A 24,476-nucleotide genomic window follows, 5' to 3' on the forward strand; every position below is an offset into this window, starting at 1 on the left:
ACAATAGTAAGCAAGTATAAACACCATGGGACCACGCAGCCATCATACCGCTCAGGAAGGAGACGCGTTCTGTCTCCTAGAGATGAACCTACTTTGGTGCAAAAAGTGCAGATCAATCCCAGAACAACAGCAAAGGACCTTGTGAAGATGCTGGAGGAAACAGGTACAAAAGTATCTATATCCACAGTAAAACAAGTTCTATATCAACATAACCTGAAAGGCCGCTCAGCAGGGAAGAAGCTACTGCTCCAAAACCGCCATAAAAAAGCCAGACTACGGCTTGCAACTGCACATGGGGACAAAGATCGTACTTTTTGGAGAAATGTCCTCTGGTCTGATGAAACAAAAATATAACTCTTTGGCCATAATGACCATCATTATGTTTGGAGGAAAAAGGGGAAGGCTTGCAAGCCAAAGAACACCATCCCAATCGTAAAGCACGGGGTGGCAGCATCATGTTGTGGGGGTGCTTTGCTGCAGGAGGGACTGGTGCACTTCACAAAATAGATGGCATCATGAGGGCAAGGAAAATTATGTGGATATATTGAAGCAACATCTCAAGACATCAGTCAGGAAGTTAAAGCTTGGTCGCAAATGGGTCTTCCAAATGGACAATGACCCCAAGCATACTTCCAAAGTTGTGGCAAAATGGCTTAAGGACAACAAAGTCAAGGTATGGAGTGGCCATCACAAAGCCCTGACCTCAATCCTATAGAAAATTTGTGGGCAGAACTGAAAAAGTCTGTGCGAGCAAGGAGGCCTACAATCCTGACTCAGTTACACCAGCTCTGTCAGGAGAACATATTTTAGGAAGCTTGTGGAAGGCTACCCAAAACATTTCACCCAAGTTAAACAATTTATAGGCAATGCTATCAAATACTAATTGAGTGTATGTAAACTTCTGACCCACTGGGAATGTGATCAAAGAAATACAAGCTGAAAAAAATCATTCTCTCTACTATTATTCTGACATTTCACGTTCTTAAAATAAAGTGGTGATCCTAACTGACATAGGACAGGGAATTTTTACTGGGATTAAATGTCAGGAATTGTGAAAAACTGAGTTTAAATGTATTTGGCTAAACTGTATGTAAACTTCCGACTTCAACTGTATATATATATATATATATATATATATATATATATATATATATATATATATATACAGTGGGGAGAACAAGTATTTGATACACTGCCGATTTTGCAGGTTTTCCTACTTACAAAGCATGTAGAGGTCTGTAATTTTTATCATAGGTACACTTCAACTGTGAGAGACGGAATCTAAAACAAAAATCCAGAAAATCACATTGTATGATTTTTAAATAATTAATTTGCATTTTATTGCATGACATAAGTATTTGATCACCTACCAACCAGTAAGAATTCCGGCTCTCACAGACCTGTTAGTTTTTCTTTAAGAAGCCCTCCTGTTCTCCACTCATTACCTGTATTAACTGCACCTGTTTGAACTCGTTACCTGTATAAAAGACACCTGTCCACACACAATCAAACAGATTCCAACCTCTCCACAATGGCCAAGACCAGAGAGCTGTGTAAGGACATCAGGGATATAATTGTAGACCTGCACAAGGCTGGGATGGGCTACAGGACAATAGGCAAGCAGCTTGGTGAGAAGGAAACAACTGTTGGCGCAATTATTAGAAAATGGAAGAAGTTCAAGATGACGGTCAATCACCCTCGGTCTGGGGCTCCATGCAAGATTTCACCTCGTGGGGCATCAATGATCATGAGGAAGGTGAGGGATCAGCCCAGAACTACACGGCAGGACCTGGTCAATGACCTGAAGAGAGCTGGGACCACAGTCTCAAAGAAAACCATTAGTAACACACTACGCCGTCATGGATTAAAATCCTGCAGCGCACGCAAGGTCCCCCTGCTCAAGCCAGCGCATGTCCAGGCCTGTCTGAAGTTTGCCAATGACCATCTGGATGATCCAGAGGAGGAATGGGAGAAGGTCATGTGGTCTGATGAGACAAAAATAGAGCTTTTTGGTCTAACTCCACTCGCCGTGTTTGGAGGAAGAAGAAGTATGAGTACAACCCCAAGAACACCATCCCAACCGTGAAGCATGGAGGTGGAAACATCATTCTTTGGGGATGCTTTTCTGCAAAGGGGACAGGACGACTGCACCGTATTGAGGGGAGGATGGATGGGGCCATGTATCGCGAGATCTTGGCCAACAACCTCCTTCCCTCAGTAAGAGCATTGAAGATGGGTCGTGGCTGGGTCTTCCAGCATGACAACGACACGAAGCACACAGCCATGGCAACTAAGGAGTGGCTCCGTAAGAAGCATCTCAAGGTCCTGGAGTGGCCTAGCCAGTCTCCAGACCTGAACCCAATAGAAAATCTTTGGAGGGAGCTGAAAGTCCGTATTGCCCAGCGACAGCCCCGAAACCTGAAGGATCTGGAGAAGATCTGTAGGGAGGAGTGGGCCAAAATCCCTGCTGCAGTGTGTGCAAACCTAGTCAAGAACTACAGGAAACGTATGATCTCTGTAATTGCAAACAAAGGTTTCTGTACCAAATATTAAGTTCTGCTTTTCTGATGTATCAAATACTTATGTCATGCAATAAAATGCAAATTAATTACTTAAAAATCATACAATGTGATTTTCTGGATTTTTGTTTTAGATTCCGTCTCTCATAGTTGAAGTGTACCTATGATAAAAATTACAGACCTCTACATGCTTTGTAAGTAGGAAAACCTGCAAAATCGGCAGTGTATCAAATACTTGTTCTCCCCACTGTATATATATATATATATATATATAGTGGGGAGAACAAGTATTTGATACACTGCCGATTTTGCAGGTTTTCCTACTTACAAAGCATGTAGAGGTCTGTAATTTTTATCATAGGTACACTTCAACTGTGAGAGACAGAATCTAAAACAAAAATCCAGAAAATCACATTGTATGATTTTTAAGTAATTAATTTGCATTTTATTGCATGACATAAGTATTTGATCACCTACCAACCAGTAAGAATTCCGGCTCTCACAGACCTGTTAGTTTTTCTTTAAGAAGCCCTCCTGTTCTCCACTCATTACCTGTATTAACTGCACCTGTTTGAACTCGTTACCTGTATAAAAGACACCTGTCCACACGCTCAATCAAACAGACTCCAACCTCTCCACAATGGCCAAGACCAGAGAGCTGTGTAAGGACATCAGGGATAAAATTGTAGACCTGCACAAGGCTGGGATGGGCTACAGGACAATAGGCAAGCAGCTTGGTGAGAAGGCAACAACTGTTGGCGCAATTATTAGAAAATGGAAGAAGTTCAGATGACGGTCAATCACCCTCGGTCTGGGGCTCCATGCAAGATATCACCTCGTGGGGCATCAATGATCATGAGGAAGGTGAGGGATCAGCCCAGAACTACACGGCAGGACCTGGGCAATGACCTGAAGAGAGCTGGGACCACAGTCTCAAAGAAAACCATTAGTAACACACTACGCCGTCATGGATTAAAATCCTGCAGCGCACGCAAGGTCCCCCTGCTCAAGCCAGCGCATGTCCAGGCCCGTCTGAAGTTTGCCAATGACCATCTGGATGATCCAGAGGAGGAATGGGAGAAGGTCATGTGGTCTGATGAGACAAAAATACAACTTTTTGGTCTAAACTCCACTCGCTGTGTTTGGAGGAAGAAGAAGGATGAGTACAACCCCAAGAACCCATCCCAAACGTGAAGCATGGAGGTGGAAACATCATTCTTTGGGGCTGCTTTTCTGCAAAGGGGACAGGACGACTGCACCGTATTGAGGGGAGGATGGATGGGGCCATGTATCGCGAGATCTTGGCCAACAACCTCCTTCCCTCAGTAAGAGCATTGAAGATGGGTCGTGGCTGGGTCTTCCAGCATGACAACGACCCGAAACACACAGCCAGGGCAACTAAGGAGTGGCTCCGTAAGAAGCATCTCAAGTTCCTGGAGTGGTCTAGCCAGTCTCCAGACCTGAATCCAATAGAAAATCTTTGGAGGGAGCTGAAATTCCGTATTGCCCAGCGACAGCCCCGAAACCTGAAGGATCTGGAGAAGGTCTGTATGGAGGAGTGGGCCAAAATCCCTGCTGCAGTGTGTGCAAACCTGGTCAAGAACTACAGGAAACGTATGATCTCTGTAATTGCAAACAAAGGTTTCTGTACCAAATATTAGGTTCTGCTTTTCTGATGTATCAAATACTTATGTCATGCAATAAAATGCAAAGGAATTAGTTAAAAATCATACAATGTGATTTTCTGGATTTTTGTTTTAGATTCCGTCTCTCACAGTTGAAGTGTACCTATGATAAAAATTACAGACCTCTACATGCTTTGTAAGTAGGAAAACCTGCAAAATCGGCAGTGTATCAAATACTTGTTCTCCCCACTGTATATATATATATATATGTGTGTAAAACATAACATACTTCACTTTCTCCTCATCGCAATATTACTTGCAATCAGCATGAGGTTTCTAGCATCTGGCTAAGGTGACAGCACCACACACTGCGTCGGCTATAATGGTTCCCATTAGCTTGGATGCTGGAGCCCAGTGGGGTTGGGGTGAGCAGGGGGATGCTGGAGCCCAGTGGGGTTGGGGTGAGCAGGGGGATGCTGGAGCCCAGTGGGGTTGGGGTGAGCAGGGGGATGCTGGAGCCCAGTGGGGTTGGGGTGAGTAGGGGGATGCTGGAGCCCAGTGTGGTTGGGGTGAGTAGGGGGATGCTGGAGCCCAGTGTGGTTGGGGTGAGCAGGGGGATGCTGGAGCCCAGTGGGGTTGGGGTGAGCAGGGAGATGCTGGAGCCCAGTGGGGTTGGGGTGAGCAGGGGGATGCTGGAGCCCAGTGGGGTTGGGGTGAGTAGGGGGATGCTGGAGCCCAGTGGTTGGGGTGAGCAGGGGGATGCTGGAGCCCAGTGGGGTTGGGGTGAGCAGGGGGATGCTGGAGCCCAGTGGGGTTGGGGTGAGTAGGGGGATGCTGGAGCCCAGTGGGGTTGGGGTGAGCAGGGGGATGCTGGAGCCCAGTGGGTTTGGGGTGAGCCATGTCTATGTCTGCTGGTGCAGTATGCAGTATATGCACAGTCACACAAATGCAGATGAGATAAAGGGCTGAAGGTAGATGTCAAGCATCATTATGTCAGCTGCATTGTGTTCTATTAAAGCAGGTAATCTACAACTACTGCTGAATTCTGCATTCCATATTTGACATGACGTGTGTATGTCAGTGTTCATTCAATGTATGCTTACATACTAAAGCCTTCCAAACACATTTCCTTTCATTTTGCATCATGAGCGGCACTTCCTCCTATATCAACATTACCTCCTGTCTCCAACAGCTCCTATCCGAACCTGGATTTTTGTGGATTTTTTTCCGCAGAATGCATCTGATGAGATCCCATCCTGAGTCACATAATGAGCCTTAATGCTCTCACAGAGCAGAAGGAAGGGAGTTGATGATTACAGACTGTCTCCTCATACCTCCGACCGGAACAGCCCCAGGAACCACCTGCTCTAAAGGTCAGGAATGAGCTCACACTGCTCAACTACTCCCTCCCACCCTCCCTCCCTCAATGAGCTCACAATGCTCAGCTCCTTTCTCTTGGTTTAGCTCAGTATGCCCTTCCCTCCCTCCCTTCCTACATCCCTCCCTCCCTTCCTACATCCCTCCCTCCCTACCTCCCTACATCCCTACCTACCTACATCCCTCCCTACCTACCTACATCCCTCCCTACATCCCTACCTACCTACATCCCTCCCTACCTACCTACATCCCTCCCTACCTACCTACATCCCTCCCTACCTACCTACATCCCTCCCTACCTACCTACATCCCTCCCTACCTACCTACATCCCTCCCTCCCCCTTGCAATAATGGAAATAGTGAGTTGTGAGGGTTGTTTAGTTGACAAATAATGGACCCTATGAGTACATACCAATACATTACACATTACAGAACCAAAACAAATATGTCACTACCAACAGTGAGTCCTGCTAAGATGGTATGAGCGCAGATCATTTTGAACGAGCTGACAAGTACAGTACAACTCTTTGCATTACATCTCTTAAATACTGTGATGACACAGAAATGAGAGAGAGAGACAGAGAGACAGAGAAAGTGAGAGATGGAGAGATTGAGAGATCGAGACAGATAGATGGAGAGTATATGTGAGTCTGTTTGGTATTGAACTGTGAGAGTCACCCAGCCGTTGTATTTATAGTTATGCGCAACAGCAGCACAGCAATCCAGGAGCAGCATCTGATGCGGTGAACACCTCGTGAGCTATCCCAGCATGCCCCTGGCCGACAGGCCTCACTGTGGGAATGTGTCCCAAATGGCACCCTATTCCCTATGACGCACTGCTTGTGACCAGGACCCATTTGGATGCGCCCTGGGCCTCATTACCATATCAAATCGCATTTGGATGCTGTGTCTTGAACATAAAAAGGGCCAGCACTTCAATAGGTTCTTGATTAAATTTTCACATAGATACATTTGAATATCTATTACAATAGATGCAGAATTCTTTCTCTCCATCACTCTGATGTCCCAATAATTTTTTGTAGCTCTTTTTGTAATGAAAATGAGCTGAGATAATGTCTGTATGCCTGTAAACAGATGTTGTCTGAAGTACTGTCTCTTGATCCATTGAAATGGGTCTCGATCATCCACATTAATGAACAATTCGAAATATTCCAATATTCCAAAGGTTTCCAATAGGGCATCTAGGTATTGGAAATCAATGTAAAATGTAAACAGACATGTAAACAGACATATCATTAAATAATCTGTTTTATTTTTATTTATTTCAAATGCAATCAATGTTTGTCTGTTTCTCACTAGCAAAACAATTATAACATGTCATCAGGAGGCAGACGCACAATAAAGGCATCCAGCCGTATTGTCTTTATAGTTCTAAAGCCACAACAGACAGCTTTAATCCTTATTTTTGGACAGAGGTGTGCCGTCAGTGGCTTCGTCCCAAATGGCACCCTATTCTCTATTTAGTGCACTTCTTTTATAAAGGTCCCTGGTCAAAAGTTGTGCACTACTAGGGAATAGAGTCCAATTGGGATGCAAACCAGTCTCTCTGGAGAGAGCCCTAGCCACAACGGTTGTAATCAATTAAAATAGCTGTGCGGGGCTATCTAACCACGCTCCTGTGTTTTCTCTTTGATTAATTCCTTCCACGGCTGTCTAAAACACCGTTTTGAGAATAGATTGGAAGGAGAACAATTCAAGCTGAACAAAGCAGCGTTGCAGCACAAGGGACTGACTGGGATTAGTGGAAACTACTCCAGGACAATTATAATCTGAGTTCTGCCCAGACTCCTTATCTCACTCCACTCATAATTGGACCCATGTAGAAGAAGTGTGGAAACAACAATGTTTGTGTCCCAAGTGGTACCCTATTCTCCTATGTACTGCCCCCATAGGGCTCTGGTCCAAAGGAGAGCACTATGTAGGGAAAAGGTTCCTTTTTGGATACAACCGATGCTCGAGTTGGCTAATGTAAAAACACAGCAAGCTATAACAACAGATGTGTATTTCTGTTCTATTTAAAACTCAGTTATTACTAAATTAAATGGGTACTTTAGCCACCATCACCTGTTTTGACTCATACAATCTATAATGCGTAAAAGATGTCCAACAGAACATATGTAGAATTCAAAAATCTTGAAGGTGGGCACTTTGCAAAAACCTAACTCACTCTCCCCTATCTGATCACAGTAGATATCAATCTATCTCAGTGTTCTGAGAGAATCCATTTCAGAACAGAATTGTGAAATGGAGTAACTCTCTACCTGACCAATGCAAGGCCAAGGAGTGGGAGATGGGGGCAGCAGTAGCAGTGCAGCACCAGACATTATCTGAATATGCCTTATTTGTGTCCCAAATGTACCCTATTCCCTACATAGTGCAGTACTTTTTACCAGACCCCTATGGGCCTGGTCAAAAGTAGTGTACTACATTGGGAATATGGTGCCATTTGGGACACAGCCCTTCTCTCTCACAACAGCAGTTCAATTGGTGATAATAGGGTCCATTCTGGCTAGGTATTGAATTCCCTCCTCCCTCGCTCTCATCTCTCTCTCTCTCTCTGTCTCTCTCACCAGACGCGTTGAGCTCATCCCTGCCATTTTGATTGACGGTGTGAATGTGACACAGTCATTGAGGCAGAATTACTGCTGAATCAATAACAGAGAGAGGAGAGACACTCCACAGCGTATTTAATAGAGAGGTAGCAGAGAATGGTAATGTTCACGAGTGGAGCCCAGGAGAGCCAGCCAGTCAGAGTGGGTACTAAAAATGGACGCTCGGTAACGGTGCTTTTTCAACTGGTGCATAAAGGTGCTTTGTAAGTGCCGAACACAGAAAATAAAGAATTTGTCAGTTCGTTTGCTCTACGGTCACTATTTCTCTTTCACACAGAATCTGTCAAAATATTTAATTATGCTCTCAGGAAAGTGTACTTCTTCACAAATGTGCTTTGCTGTAGCAGCCCATGAGGAAAACACTCAAATAAATGACATAGGACAATTTAAACTATCAAAAATAATCTCACAGTCTGAGATCATGGCTGCTTTCCAAATGGAACCCTATTCCCTATATACTGCACAACTGTTAACCAGAGACTATGGGCCCTATTGGAGGCACTACCTGCCCTATGGGCCCTGGTCAAAAGTAATGTACTACATAGGGAATAGGGTGTCATTTGAGTCAAACCCATATAAAGAAGGGAACTTACATCTGTGATTCCAGCCTCCAGAATGATCACCTTGGCCTCCTTCTCCACTGCATCCTTCTGGCGAACTGTGAAGGGGAGAAACAGCAGCCTTTGTGAGACAGAGGCGTCAATCACTCTTACAGTGGAATGTGTGGAGGAGGTGGCAGTAAGAGAAGCGGCCTTCACTCCCAGAGGAAACAGACAGGCCATGCTTGCGTTCCAAATGGCACCCTGTTCCCTAAATAGTTCACTACTTTTGATAGACGCCTATAGTACACTATATAGGCAATAGGGAGCAATTTGGGATGAATTCATAGACAGATCTCTACTGTCTAGAAAGGAACTGTCTACAAAACAAGGTCAAGACTATGAAGGACATTATTAGATGTCTTTCTACCAGTAAATTCTTCCTCAATATAATCTAACAGTGCAAGTTATTAACCAATTAGATTGAGTAGAAATAGATTAGTAGATAACAAGTACAGGTAGATTTACCTAAAGGTTTATTTACCTCTAGTACACTGAACTAGCAATAAGCATCTTCTCTGAGTTATATCTCTTTTTGCAAGAGTTGAATATTAAGGCAAATCTTCCCCGAAATAGAATTATAAAACTCCTTTTGAATCTTCCTTCCTCTGCCTTAAGAGGAAATCATTTTGAGGTTTAATTGAAATTTGACAGGACCCATTTTACAGGAAGAACAAAATGTTATGAAAAACTGTTCATAAATTAATTCACTATGTTTTCCATGTGAAAGCACCTCCTTTGTTGACACATCCGGCAGATAAAGGATATGCAAATAACCTGGGGAGAGTTTGAGTGCGTCTCAAATGGCACCCTATTCCCTTCATAGTGCACTTCATTTTACCAGCGCTCATAGGGCTCTGGTCAAAAGTAGTGCCCATAGGGCTCTGGTCAAAAGTAGTGCACTATGTAGGGAATAGGGTGCCATTTGCAACACAAACCCTCAACTCTATATAATGTTAATCTAATTAGTGTTTTAATCAATCACAGCAATTATTTGCTCTCGCCAATTTATACAGAGTCCCGTATAATTACGTTGTGCGGCTTCAGATGGGTAATTTGATTGAGGTTCTCTACCTCCTTGGTGAACTGAACTCTGAACCCGAGGAGGGGAGTGTGACCACCTTGTCCGCCGTGGTCGGTCCTGTCAAAGAGGACGTCTTAATAATGCTGTCAGAGCACACCACCTGGGCTACACACACACTTAGTGATGAGCACTTGGCCGTTTCCACTGAACCAGTCAGTCTACAACTCCATGACCATTACACCACTGTTCAGTAAATGCACCGCAGAGAGGACACTAGGGCGCAGCTAGTGGTAACGTATTGCCTTTGCAAGTGAGGTTTAATTCACAAAGATATGCCCATGAAAGACATGGACATTAAAACCCAGACAAGATCAATTAACTACAACCACACACCACAGCCTGATGAGCATACAATAAACAATCAAACAAATAAATAATCAAACAAATAAACAGTCAAACAAATAAATAATCAAACAAATAAACAATCAAACAAGTAAACAGACAAATGAACATGAAAAGACTCCCCATGTGGTCCATGGGAGGGATCCAACACAGCAACAAGTGTGACTTCTCTTCCTGATGCTAGGATGTTCATAGTGAGGGTGAGTTAATTAAAGCCATCCAGTCTCTCATTAGACAATACTTTTGTCATCCCAACACCACAGTGTGGAGCATGGCTCCCCCACATCCAGCCTCCTCTCCTATCTCCTCTCCTCTCCTTTCTCCTCTCCTTTCTCCTCTCTCCTCTCCTTTCACCTCTTTTCTCCTCTCTTTTCTCCTCTCTTTAGTCCTCTTTTCTCCTCTTTTCTCCTCTTTTCTCCTCTTTTCTCCTCCTTTCTCCTCTCCTTTCTCCTCTTTTCTCCTCTTTTCTCCTCTCCTTTCTCCTCTTTTCACCTCTTTTCACCTCTTTTCACCTCTCCTTTCTCCTCTTCTCTCCTCTCCTTTTTCCTGTCTCCTCTCTCTGCTCATTTCTCCTCTCCTTTCCTCTTCTCCTGTCCTGTCCTCTTCTCTCTTCTCATCTCCTTTCTCCTCTCCTCTTCGTTCTCATCTCCTTTCCTCTTCTCTCTTCTCCTTTCCTCTTCTCTCCTCTTTCTTCTCTCTCCTCCTCTTTCTTCTCTCCTCTTCTCTCCTCTCCTTTCCTCTTCTCTCCTTTCATCTTTCTCCTCTCCTTTCTCCCCTCCTCTCCTCCCCTCTACTTTCTCCTCTCCTCTTATTTCTCCTCTCCTGTCTCCCCACTCATCTCCTCTCCTCCTCTCTCCTTTCTCCTCTCCAAACGAGCAGCAGCCCAACTAGAGCTCAGCAACTCAACAGCCATAATGAGCAGGTTAGTTTGTACCACACTGAGTGATTCCAAATCACAACCTGCATGGACGGATCTTTGAAACTACTAACAAACTACAAAAAGGGTGAGGGCAAATTGTCAATTGTGTTTACAGTTTGCATACCTGCAGGTTTTGAAGTAAGTCTGAGACACGATATGACACATTTTGAATAGAAATAGCAAAAGTTAACTATACAGATTCTCATTGCATGTCCTGTAAGAAATCCATATTCACATCATTCCATTCTACATATACCATTGTCAGTACGCTCCATCTAATGCTGAATGTCACATTTCCAATACATGTTGTATAAGAAACAGGGGGTACCAGGAGAAAAATTGCTTATTCTTCCTTCTAAAAAAATACATAGGGGTTTCATTTGTCACCCTGGCCTTCATGTCCTGAGTTCTGCTTCATGTTAACTCAGTGTATCAGAGGCGCCTTGAGGGGAACAAAGTAGACGGGATTCAAAAAATGCTCAATTTTTCACCATTGACTGAAGGAAAAGGCCTGGGTCTATGAGTTCACAGCCCAGAATGGGATGCTGTGTCGCACCAGGGACTGTTTCTGAGCACATTTGAGGGCGGTAATGAGAAGAAAACAACCGCCATCCTTCAAAGGCGAGGAGCGAGGAGGCACAACACCATCGCTTGCTGACACACTACACGGATGTAATCACATTACCTGATCATGAGAACAGTGATCCCTGAACAAATTAAAATAGAGCACAGCGTGTTTTCATCTATGAAATGTTGTTTTAGCCAAGTAACAATATCACTGTCTTGTGACTTTAAAACAATATTACGAGATAGAGGAGAAAAACCCCACAACCATGGTAAGTTATAGTATTTCTATTTTTCCTGCCTGAACCTTCATTTTGTGTAAAGACTCTGTCCCCATCCCCAACAACCGGCTCTCCATGACAGCCCATTGCAAATACAGATGTCAAAACCAATTCCAGAGTCATTTTTCTAAATGTTTTAATTAGATATTATATTTGGGGGTCTCACTTGCATTAATTTGATTTCTGATATCAACATTTCAGCCTTTAATCTGTTTCAAATGATGTTTTTCTCCAATCTCCAACACCCTAGCCTTATTGCCTCCAGTAATATAAACTGCAATATGAAGCAATGAGCAATTAGAGAAGACTTAGAGCATCACAAAGACAATGCAATATGTCATAAAATTAAAAGCAGGGGGTAAAATGGCATCCCAGGCCAGCTGGGGCAAGGAGCCATTACCTCTCTGTGGAGGGGAGAGAGCAGTACTCCATCACACACTGTCTACATGCCAAATGACACCCTATTCCCTGTATAGTGCCATAGAGCTTTGGTCAAAAGTAGTGCACTATGTAGGGAATAGGGTTACATTTGGGACGCAGGCACCGTCTGCCAGCTGAATAATGGCAAACAAGCAGAGCACCATCTCTATCTAAACATTTATCATCACTCTCCACTGTTCCACTGCTGTACAGCTCGTCACAGCATCACAGCACATGTCTGTATGGGGGATGAAATAGTGGTCACAGTACAGAGTTGTACTGGGAGAGGTATCGATAAAGCATCTGTTGTTATTGGGGTCTGGCTTACAACGGTATTGGAATGATTTTCATGTCACATTTGACATACTTTACTGCAACTATTGTTATTCCAAATAACTAAGAACATATTTTTGTTGTTGTGTAATGATGTGCTTGGACTCGATACAGATGTTCATAACACAGCAGCTAATAAAAAATGTGAGCAATTTTGTGCCGCCAAACCCTTTATTTTGTTGTTAATATTTTCTTTGGGTATTGGATGGTGACATTTTACAGAATGTTGCCACCCCACATTGGCAGTTATGTTTCTGTTGCATTTAGATGCAGGTTCTAAACAGTGATGAGAATGTCTACAAACATCTGATGAAGCTCTTAATGGGTCTGCGTTCCAAATGGCACCCTATACCTTATATAGTCCACTACTTTGACCAGAACCCTGGTCTAAAGTAGTGCACTATATAGGGAATACGGTGCCATATAGGAGGCGACCTATGACACAAACAACCCTCCTACACAGGGTAAACAACAACACCCATGAACTGAGGCTACTGCACAAACATGTCACACAGTCTAGGACATCGCAGCCTCACCTTTCAACAGCAGATTCACAAATGTTCAGGAAGGGAGGCTAGGTCAGAGGGATGGAGCAAGGGAGGCAGGGAGGGAGGGAGAGACGGAGAGAGGGAGCATTTCGGTTTGATAAGTGGAGGTGATGATGATTCACAGACAGCAGGTAAGCAGCTAAAACTGGGACAGACTGTATCAGCCCATCCACAGCAGGGATCTGAATCAAAAGGCAGCGCTCACAAAGACAGAATCATAAAGACATTGCACTCCATTGTCAAATAGTCAAGCTACCTTTTCTGCTTACCATAACACTGCTTACCATGACACTGCTTACCATGACACTGCTTTCTATAATACTGGCTGTACCAGCAACACAAACCATGCCCATCAGTGGGCTGTGACAGTGACAGTAGTCTAGCCTGTTAGCCAGTACAGAACACTAGCAGCTGTAGACATAACACCACAGGGACTCCCAGCAAAGTCTCCTGATAACACCAAACACCTTGTCTGCATTCCAAATGGCACCCTATTCCTTATTTTAGTGCACTATGTGCTCTACTTTTGGCCAGAGCACATGGGCCCTGGTCAAAAGTAGTGCACTATGGAATAGTGAGATGCAGACAAGGTGTTTGGTGTTATCAGGAGAGTTTGTCCCAGACAGCCAACTCTTAGACCCGTCCTTCAGGAACCATTAACACACAACTTCCCACATAACCAGGCCTGAGCCAATTGGACACTGGGAGGAAGGAGATATACATAGTTTATTAGGTACACCACCTTGTTCATGAAAATGGATCGCTCCAACAGACAATGAGCCACGTGGCCGTGGTTTGCTATATAAAGCAGGCAGTCAGGCATCGAGGCATTCAGTTACTGTTCGACTGAATGTTAGCATGGGCAAAACGAGTGACCGAAGCAACTTTGAGAGTGGTATGATCATCGGTGGCAGGTACGCCAGATCCTGTATCTCAGATATGTACGACCTCCTGGGCTTTTTACGTGCGATAGTATCTAGGATCTACTAAGAGTTGTGCAACTAACAACAAACATCCAGTCTGCGGCAGTCCTGTGGACGAAAACAGCTCATTGATGAGAGAGGTCGAAGGAGAATACCAAGAATCGTGCAAGCTAAAGGGCGGGCCACAAACAAATAACGGCACAGTACAACAGTGGTATGCAATACGACATCTCGGAAAGCAGAACTCGTTGATCCTTGTCAAGGATATGCTATTGCAGCAGACGAACACACCGGGTTCCACTTCTATCAGCTAGAAACATCCTTGACAAGTAACAACAAGTTCTGCGTTGCATCACAGCCTGGAACGGCAATTGCTCGGCCTCCGACCGCAAGGCACTACAGACGGTAGTGCGTACGGCCCAGTACTTCACTGAGGCTAAGCTGCCTGCCATCCAGGACCTCTACACCAGGCGGTGTCAGAGGAAGGCCCTAAAAATTGTCAAAGACCCCAGCCACCCCAGTCATAGACTGTTCTCTGTACTACCGCATGGCAAGCGGTACCGGAGTGCCAGTCTAGGACAAAAAGGCTTCTCAACAGTTTTTACCCCCAAGCCATAAGACTCCTGAACAGATAATCAAATGGCTACCTGGACTATTTGCATTGTGTGACCCCCCCACCCCCTCTTTTAAGCTGCTGCTACTCTCTGTTTATCATATATGCATAGTCACTTTAACTATACATTCATGTACATACTACCTCAATTGGGCCGACCAACTAGTGCTCCCGCACATTGGCCAACCCGGCTATCGGCATTGTGTCCCGCCACCCGCCACCCACCACCCGCCAACCCCTCTTTTACGCTACTGCTACTCTCTGTTCATCATATATGCATAGTCACTTTAACCATATCTTCATGTACATACTACCTCAATCAGCCTGACTAACCGGTGTCTGTATGTAGCCTCGCTACTTTTATAGCCTCGCTACTTTTATAGCCTCGCTACTGTATATAGCCTCACTACTGTATATAGCCTCACTACTGTTATTTTTCACTGTCTTTTTACTGTTGGTTTTATTTCTTTATTTACCCATTGTTCACCTAATACCTTTTTTGCACTATTGGTTAGAGCCTGTAAGTAAGCATTTCACTGTACGGTCTGTTGTATTCGGCGCATGTGACAAATAAACTTTGATTTGATTTGAAAACAAGAAGCTGCTCCAGTGGGCACGCGATCTCCAACACTGGACAATTAAGGAAAAACATCACTTGGAACATGACAGTGAGTTCAGTTTACTTGAGCGTCCAGCACAGTCCCCAGAACTCAACCCAATAGAGCATCTTTGGGATGAGATGGAATGGGCTGGTCGTAGCATGAATGTACCGCCGTCCAGTCTGCAGACCTTAAGCATGATGGGATGTTAATTACTTCATTAACTTAAGGAACCACACCACCTGTGTAGAAGCACCTTCTTTCAATCTATTTGGCATCCCTCATTTATTTGTGTTTCCTTTCCTTTACCTGTAGAATACATCCCAAATGGCACCCTATTCCCTATATAGTGCGCTACTTTTGACTAGGGCCCAACGGGAATAGGCTACCATTTGGGAGGCTACCATTTGGGATGCAAACATAGCCTACTACTCAGTAGGAAGTCATTTGAAGCCGCAGTATAGTACCGTTTCCTTCAGACTGAAGATATGAGAAAATTTGAGAACCACTTATTGGCAGGAAAATTCACACAGACTGACAGCACTTAACACCTCTCTCTCTCTCTCCCCCCCCCCCTCTCTCCTCCCCCTCTTTCTCTCTCTCCTCCCTCTTAGCACCTCCGATGGGTGACCTTTATGTCTGACTCAATTCTCCAGCCGATTGAGTGGATGCATCCCAAATTCCCTTTATAGTGCACTACTTTTGACCAGTGCCTCGTTTGGGACGGGCCCAGTGAGTGAGTACCGGCAGCAGCCAGCTAGCCAGCTCCTGCTCGCTCAAATATTATTGCTGCATGATCACTCAAGCATTTTAAAAGACTCTCTGACAGCCCAATGCATTTCAATGGTCCAATAAAGGCTAGAGTAAAAGATAGACAAATATTTAGGGTTCAAACTGTAAAATGGTTCATTCATAGTGTGAGAAAAGCATAATTGTATTTTTAACGGATGTTATGCGAAGGTGTAAGCAGAGAAATTGACAAAACGCTACACAAGGTTATCTGGTACTTTCAAATGTGTCTGTAGCTTATCATTGTGTGTGTGTTGGAGTGCATGCATGAACGTGTGTATCTGTCTGCCTACCTGCGTGCGTGTGCGTGTGCGTGTGTGTTAGTGAAGCACAGCAGGGAGACTTAAAGCCTTCTGGCACAGGTCCATGGTCAAGGCCATCTCTGCAGGAGATGCACTCACTGGGGAGCATGCTGTACAGTCAGAGCCTTTCCACAAAATTCACACTCACAGGAAATGTCTCCTATTATTGCTGCAGGGAGGACAGGGGCTGACACACTGGGAAATCCTTGAGCTTTCAATTGTTTCCAAGCCCTGGAAGCCTCCAAGCCCAATGTTAAAAGGCTATATCTTAGACTGTGCTGGTTTTGTTCATATTGTTCACATTATGGCAATTGTGCTTGGTTTTTCAGACAGTGACTTCTGCTTATTATAAACAATCCATTCTGTATGACAGTCTTTTGTGTCAAATAATCAATATGTGCACACACGTTCGAAAATAGAATACTTAATAGTAAGAAAATAAACACCGCAGGAATGAATTCAACTTGCATATTGCTCAGAGCTCTGACAACAGTGTTACACATGCTTGGCATGTCAAGTCCAACCAGATGATTTCACTAGTCTTTTAGCACAGTCATCCTGCGAGGTCTCTACATTTCCTGCATTTCCCTGTGCCAATAACACTGCATTCTGGGACAGCTGTACACACTCAAGTGGACACCTGGAGACCGCAGTGATGTCACTAAGAGGACAGGACAGCAGGGGAGCACACCTGGATCACCATAGCCCAGGGCCACAGACAGACACAGGTGCTGATGAGTAAATCTGTGTTAACAGAGGCTTCACGTCAATACGCGATCCTCCCAGGACAAGTTCTCCTGTCCTGCGGCACATAATTACAAACCCGGTACTAGCTGGAGGAAGAAGAAAACGCAATGTGATCCGTTGAAAAGTCTACACAAATCCCACGGCGGTGGATGGAACTATCAAGGGACATCTGGGTGAAGAGATAGCAGTGGAGGACTGTCACTTTTTTTTCCACACGCAGCAGCCAAAAAGAAGATACATTGTAATGGCTGAAACCATATGAATACCTTCAGGAGGTACGGGAGGCTGGAGACTGGCCAGACGCTGCCTGTATGAGCGGTTAGATCGCTGGCTCGCTCACTTCGTTTTCCCCTAAGGAATGGAGCCCACGGAGTCCAGATTGTAAATAAAAGAAAGCCTAGGGCAAACCTGGCTGGCTCTGACTCCCGCCTGGCTCTTCAGACGCTAGCTGACTACAAAACCAAGGCACTAGGCAGTGTAGTGAGTCACTGGCAGCATAGCGCTGGCAGGCAGTGCCTACTCAGTGTAAACTCCCTAACTCTGTAGGACGGTATCAAAGGATGAGAGAAGCAGAGCTCCGTACCCCCTAGAACACATATCCAAGGCCTAGCTACACCTGGAGGAGAGGAGAAACCAGTTTACCACACTGTGTTGAATCCTAGTAGATCTGTACTGGTCCAGGGAGACGCTGCATTTCTGTCTACCTCCTACACCTCTGACATTAGGTCAGCCACATAATGAGAATATGTTCATGAATATTCTCCTCTGCTATACGAGAATTTGACGCCCTCGATACCCCTCCCCCACTCTTCTCTTCTCCTGCCCCACCTTCACTGGTGTTTCTTCTGGAGTGAACCGTGTGTGTGTGTGTGTGTGTGTGTGTGTGTGTGTGTGTGTGTGTGTGTGTGTGTGTGTGTGTGTGTGTGTGTGTGTGTGTGTGTGTGTGTGTGTGTGTGTGTGTGTGTGTGTGTGTGTGTGTGTGTGTATGTGTGTATGTGTGTGTGTGTACGCTTCCAGACACTGAAATGAGCTGTCTCTGTTTCCCGTCTGCCCATCGGCAAGTGGGTACTACTTGTTCAGACAATGAGCTGTACTAGAGGTCTTCTCTCTCTCTCTCTCTCTCTCTCTCATACAAACACACAGCCAAATTGAAGGTATTAGCCAGCCTACTGATGTACCCATGAGAGAAGACAGAGGAGGGTGAGGTGTATACTGAACACACCCACGTTCTAACCCTCAGAACTGAGTCAGGAAAAGGCTCACCGAAAAAAGTGAAAAGATAAGAATACAAAATATACCACAGAAAATATTATATTCCTATTTCAAGGAATCCCCCGTATCAGGCGGTAGGCACTTGAAATCCAGCCATTACATTTTCATTTAGATGACTGAGGCTACGTTCCAAAGGGCACCCTATTCCCTACATAGTGCACTAATTTTGACCATAGCCATATGGGCCCTGGTCAAAACTAGTGCACTACTGTGTATAGGGAATAGGGTACCATTTGGGATGCACCCATGGCGGTTGTGATTTCTTGGGGAAATAGAAGTCAGACAGTTGATCTAGAACCCAAGGTGACCTCATTAACAGCATTTGTCCTGGTTGTCATGACAAATCAAACGCAGTGTCACTCAAACCCAGCAAGCCAATAGGAAGCACTGACACTGACTGCTGGAATTATCTTTGTCCGGCAGAGCTAAACTACAGTATAGTCAACTCCCAAATGGCACCCTATTTATTTTATAATGCACTACTTTTTTACCAAAGCCCAGTTCAAAAGGATTGCACTATGTAGGGAGTAGAATGCCAATTGGGACGCAACCAGAAAAGGCAAAGATGACCCATAGTTGACCTGGCTGTATCAACACTCAGATACATCCATAAGCTAAGGTTGCTAAGTTTACACACTGTGGCTGCAAAGCAGAGTTTATTCATCACGTTGTTAGGCAGTCTTCTCAGCACCTTGTGATCTCTAGAATAGCTATGTTGGCGCTATATCACTGTAAACGACATAAAAATGGACAGTTACTGCATTACAACATTACTGTAACAACCAACCTTATGAGCATAGCTTTACACCTTTGCTGCGTAATTTCACCTAGGAAATGTCTATTACAACTCAGAATTACTGCATTGAAATCCATTATTAAAAGGGGAAAGTGGAAACTATCTTCCAGGGTACTAGGTTTCATAATAGAATGAGCAATTGTGAGTAACTTCTCAGGTTTTCTTCACAAAGAGAGAGATTACATTTAGTTTCAAATAAAACATATAAATACATTATATATACTGCATAAACTGGGTGCTTCGAGCCCTGAATGCTGATTGGCTGACAGCTGTGGTATACCAGACTGAATACCACGGGTATGACAAAACATGTATTTTTACTGCTCTAATTACGTTGCTAACCAGTTTATAATAGCAATAAGGCACCTTGGGGGTTTGCGGTATCTGGCCAATATACCACAGCTAAGGGCTTTATCCAGGCACTCCGCGTTGCGTCGTGCAGAGAACAGCCCTTAGCCGTGGTATACTGGCCATATATCACACACCCTCGTGCCTTATTGCTTAAGGGAACCACACTGATCTAATTTACCTGTACTGTATATAAGAATATGAATATATGAATAGTGTGTAAATAGTGTTTTTGTTGTCTATTAGTGTCTTTCCTATTTATAACTTATTTTATTTACATTTTTAATTTATGGTAATATCTTACGTTTTTCTTGTTTATTACTGTTCTGTGCTTTGTCATGTATTTGTACGTTTTATGTGGATGCCAGAAAGAGTAACTGCTGCATGTGCAGTATCTAATGGGGATCCTAATAAACACTGAGCAGTGAGCAGCCACAAAGAACCTTTACTAAGTGCATTGTTTCAATACTGACAGAATTGAAAGAAAGGCAGGGCTGCTCTCTGATCAGCTTTCTCTATTCAAATCTTACCTTAACATTAAAATTATTCCATAATGCTGACGATGGATCAGCTCCTAGAGATATCACCTTACGGCTGCAAATATTTGAGGCGGCTTATTCTAATGCTTACCCTATACTACCCACCCAATTTACCTACCTCACCCCCCATACTGCTTTTATTTATTTACTTTTCTGCTCTTTTGCACACCAGTATCTCTTCTTGCACATGATCATCTGATGATTTATCACTCCAGTGTTAATCTGCTAAATTGTAATTATTCGATTTATTGCCTACCTCATGCCGTTTGCACACATTGTATATAGATTCTCTTTTTTTTTCTACCATGTTATTGACTTGTTTATTGTTTACTCCATGTGTAACTCTGTGTTGTCTGTTCACACTGCTATGCTTTATCTTGGCCAGGTCGCAGTTGCAAATGAGAACTTGTTCTCAACTAGCCTACCTGGTTAAATAAAGGTGAAATAAAAAAATACAAATAAAATATAATAATCCACTAATTCACAGATTCATTTGGAACATCATTGCGTACATGTTGTTACACACCATGAAATAAATTGAGGAAAAAATTACAATACCTTAAAAATAGAACTCAGTTGACTGAACATGAAATTGATTTGTAGCCTATAGCCCTGCTGTATACAGTGCTTCTGAAAGTATTCAGACCCCTTGACTTTTTCCACATTTTGTTACATTACAACCTTAAATCTAAAATGGATTAAATATAAAAAAAAATCCTCAGCAACCTACACACAATACCCCATAATGACAAAGCGAAAACAGGTTTTTAGAAATTTTTGCAAACGTATTAAAATATCTTATTTACATAAGTATTCAGACCCTTTGTTATGACTCGAAATTGAGCTCAGGTGGATCCTGTTCCCATTGATCCTCCTTGAGATGTTTCTACAAATTGATTGGAGTCCACCTGTGGTAAATTCAATTGATTGGACATGATTTGGAAAGGTGCACATCTGTCTATATAAGGTCACATCAAAAAACTGAGCAATCGGGGGAGAAGGGCCTTGGTCCGGGAGGTGACCAAGAACCCGATGGTCACTCTGACAGAGCTCTAGAGTTCCTCTGTTGAGATGGGAGAACCTTCCAGAAGGACAACCATGTCTGCAGCACTCCACCAATCAGGCATTTATGGTAGAGTGGCCAGACAGAAGGCAGTCTTCAGTAAATGGCACAACAGCCCGATTGGAGTTCGCCAAAATGGCTCTCAGACCATGAGAAACAAGATTCCCTACGGTGAAGCATGGTGGTGGCAGCATCATGCTGTGGGGATGTTTTTCAGCAGCAGGGACTGGGAGACTAGTTAGGATCGAGGCAAAGATAAACAAAGCAAAGTACAGAGGGATCCTTGATGGAAACCTGTTCCAGAGCGCTCAGGACCTCAGACTGGGGCGAAGGTTCACCTTCCAACAGGACAACGACCCTAAGCACACAGCTAAGACAACGCAGGAGTGGCTTCGGGACATGTCTCTGAATGTCCTTGAGTGGACCAGCCAGAGCCCGGACTTGAACCCGATCGAACGTCTCTCGAGAGACCTAGAAATAGCTGTACAACAACGCACCCCAGCCAACCTGACAGAGCTTGAGAAGATCTGCAGAGAAGAATGGGAGAAACTCCCCAAATACAGGTGTGCCAAGCTTGTAGAGCAATACCCAAGAAGAATCTAGGCTGTAATTGCTACCAAAGGTGCTTCAACAAAATACTGAATTACTTATGTAAATGTTCTATTACATTTGTTTTTATATAAATTAGGAACATTTCTAAAAACCTGTTTTTGATTTGTCATTATTGGGTATTGTGTGTAGATTGATGAGTGAGAAAAACTATTTAAATTAATTTTCAAATAAGGCTGTAAAGTAACAAAATGTGGAAAAAGTCAAGTGGTCTGAATACTTTCATTTATATATTTATTTATTGCAATCACCTCGGGTTTCATTTGAAGCCTATTTTTATCCTTTGCTTGTTCAATTGCAAAGACATTGGCAACTTTGTATTTCGGTAGTCATAGAGAGACAGATAAACAGTTTGATTATATGTTTAGCTTAGAACTTCTGTGTATAAAGTAACGCAGACGGGCAAAAATATTTAACCTTTATTTAACTAGGCAAGTCAGTTAAGAAAAAATTATTCTTTACAATGACGGCCTACCCCGGGCAAACTCTAACCCGTACGACGCTGGGCCAATTGTGCGCCTCCCTATGGAACTCCCAACCACGGCCGGTTGTGATACAGACTGGAATCGAAAAACAGTTAGAACACTACTGGGCTGGGCCTGGTTTCCCAAAAGCATGTTAAGCTTAAGTTCATCGTTAGAACCTTCGTGCTGGCCTGAGGCAGTCGATAAATAACTAGCATTTTCAAGTGCTACTTTACTAACAAAGGTTTTGGGAAACACTTCGGAGGTTGAACTCCTACGAAGGTTCTAACGATGAACTTAACCTTAACATGCTTTTGGGAAACCAGGCCCAGGCCAGTAGTGTTCTAACTGTTTTGGAAAACTAGGCCCAGCCCAGTAGTGTTCTAACTGTTTTGGGAAACCAGGTCCAGGCCAGTAGTGTTCTAACTGTTTTGGAAAACTAGGCCCAGCCCAGTAGTGTTCTAACTGTTTTGGGAAACCAGGTCCAGGCCAGTAGTGTTCTAACTGTTTTGGAAAACTAGGCCCAGCCCAGTAGTGTTCTAACTGTTTGGGAAACCAGGCCCAGCCCAGTAGTGTTCTAACTGTTTTGGGAAACCAGGCCCAGGCCAGTAGTGTTCTAACTGTTTGGGAAACCAGGCCCAGCCCAGTAGTGTTCTAACTGTTTTGGAAAACTAGGCCCAGCCCAGTAGTGTTCTAACTGTTTGGGAAACCAGGCCCAGCCCAGTAGTGTTCTAACTGTTTTGGGAAACCAGGCCCAGGCCAGTAGTGTTCTAACTGTTTGGGAAACCAGGCCCAGCCCAGTAGTGTTCTAACTGTTTTGGGAAACTAGGCCCAGCCCAGTAGTGTTCTAACTGTTTTGGAAAACCAGGCCCAGCCCAGTAGTGTTCTAACTGTTTTGGAAAACCAGGCCCAGGCCAGTAGTGTTCTAACTGGCTGCTGTAGCTGTTCCTGGCTCCTGCCTCTGGTGAAGCTGTGTATGTGTGTGTGTGTGTGTGTGTGTGTGTGTGTGTGTGTGTGTGTGTGTGTGTGTGTGTGTGTGTGTGTGTGTGTGTGTGTGTGTGTGTGTGTGTGTGTGTGTGTGTCAGCAGCAGTGTGAGATCCTACTAGTTAACGAGTGAACATATCAGCCTTGGCAGAGACATTATGCATGACTTGGTCTCCTGCCAACAGTGGAGCCACGGCAGGGTGTGTGTGTGTGTGAGTGTGTATGTGTGTGTGTATGTGTGTGTTTGTGTGCTTGCATTTGGGTGTGTGTGTTTGTGTTTATGAGTACCTGCTTGCATTTGGGTGTGTGTGTTGTGTTTATGAGTACCTGCTTGCATTTGTTTGCGTGCGTGTGGTGGGTTGAAAGGGGAAGGGGGTGGTGGCGGAGGCACAAAGACGGGTAGCACCTGGCAGAGGGGGATCCAATGGCCTGCACATGTGTCTGAAGGAATGTGCCATCACAGATCCAATGCACTACAGCTGTACCAAATCACAATATGCAAAGCTATGGACTCTGCACCACATCACAGCAGGCACCATGGCTGCTTCTGGATTCACAATGGTTGCGTTACAAATGGTTTACTAAATGTAACTATACAATGTTTACACTTGAATGTTGGGTTACCTCAACCTCATTGAATTAAGCCCAATGTTTATGACTAAATTGTTAATGACAGTTGCTGTTCTGATATACAATTAGACCTGAAATCACCGAACTCACAAAAATCAGTTCTCTGCTGGAAAATCTGATTTGCATGACTTAAATTACATTTGGACATGCAATATGGGGATAAAGTCAATGAAATTGTCTGCTGCAGCAAAGGTCAGTGATATGTCTGGGACAGGGGCTCGTTGTCATATCACTTCTGGTTCTAATTCTACTTGTCAACACATTGGTGAGAAAAAAACGACTTTCTCATAAGAAGACTTGGAAAGTGTTGCATTGGAACCTTGAAGCGCAAATAGCATTATATTGTCTATTATACTGGTACCAACACAGCATTTCACACAGGAGTAATACTAGTACTTTAACTGTGCCAAAACAGAAGAAATAACTCAGAAAGAGTATAAATGTCACGGCCGTCAAAAGGAGGAGACCAAGGCGCAGCGTGGTATGCGTACATTCTTCTTTATTACAAGAATGAACACTGAACAAAAATAACAAAACGAACCGTGAAGCTATA

At 44.0% G+C, this 24,476-nt stretch overlaps 1 protein-coding gene across 4 annotated transcripts in view; it reads right to left on the bottom strand.

The window, feature by feature from the left end:
- LOC139550838 (receptor-type tyrosine-protein phosphatase N2-like) overlaps positions 1-24,476 on the bottom strand; it is a 144,659-nt gene that overhangs the window by 52,169 nt on the left and 68,014 nt on the right. For all 4 annotated transcript variants that reach the window (XM_071362035.1, XM_071362034.1, XM_071362036.1 and 1 more), the window contains one exon: positions 8,748-8,812. In XM_071362035.1, coding sequence (XP_071218136.1) covers positions 8,748-8,812 — 65 coding nt within the window. The remainder of the gene's footprint in view (positions 1-8,747; positions 8,813-24,476) is intronic.

This window comes from Salvelinus alpinus, chromosome 23, assembly GCF_045679555.1.
Source record: "Salvelinus alpinus chromosome 23, SLU_Salpinus.1, whole genome shotgun sequence".
NCBI classification, from domain to species: Eukaryota; Metazoa; Chordata; class Actinopteri; order Salmoniformes; family Salmonidae; genus Salvelinus; species Salvelinus alpinus.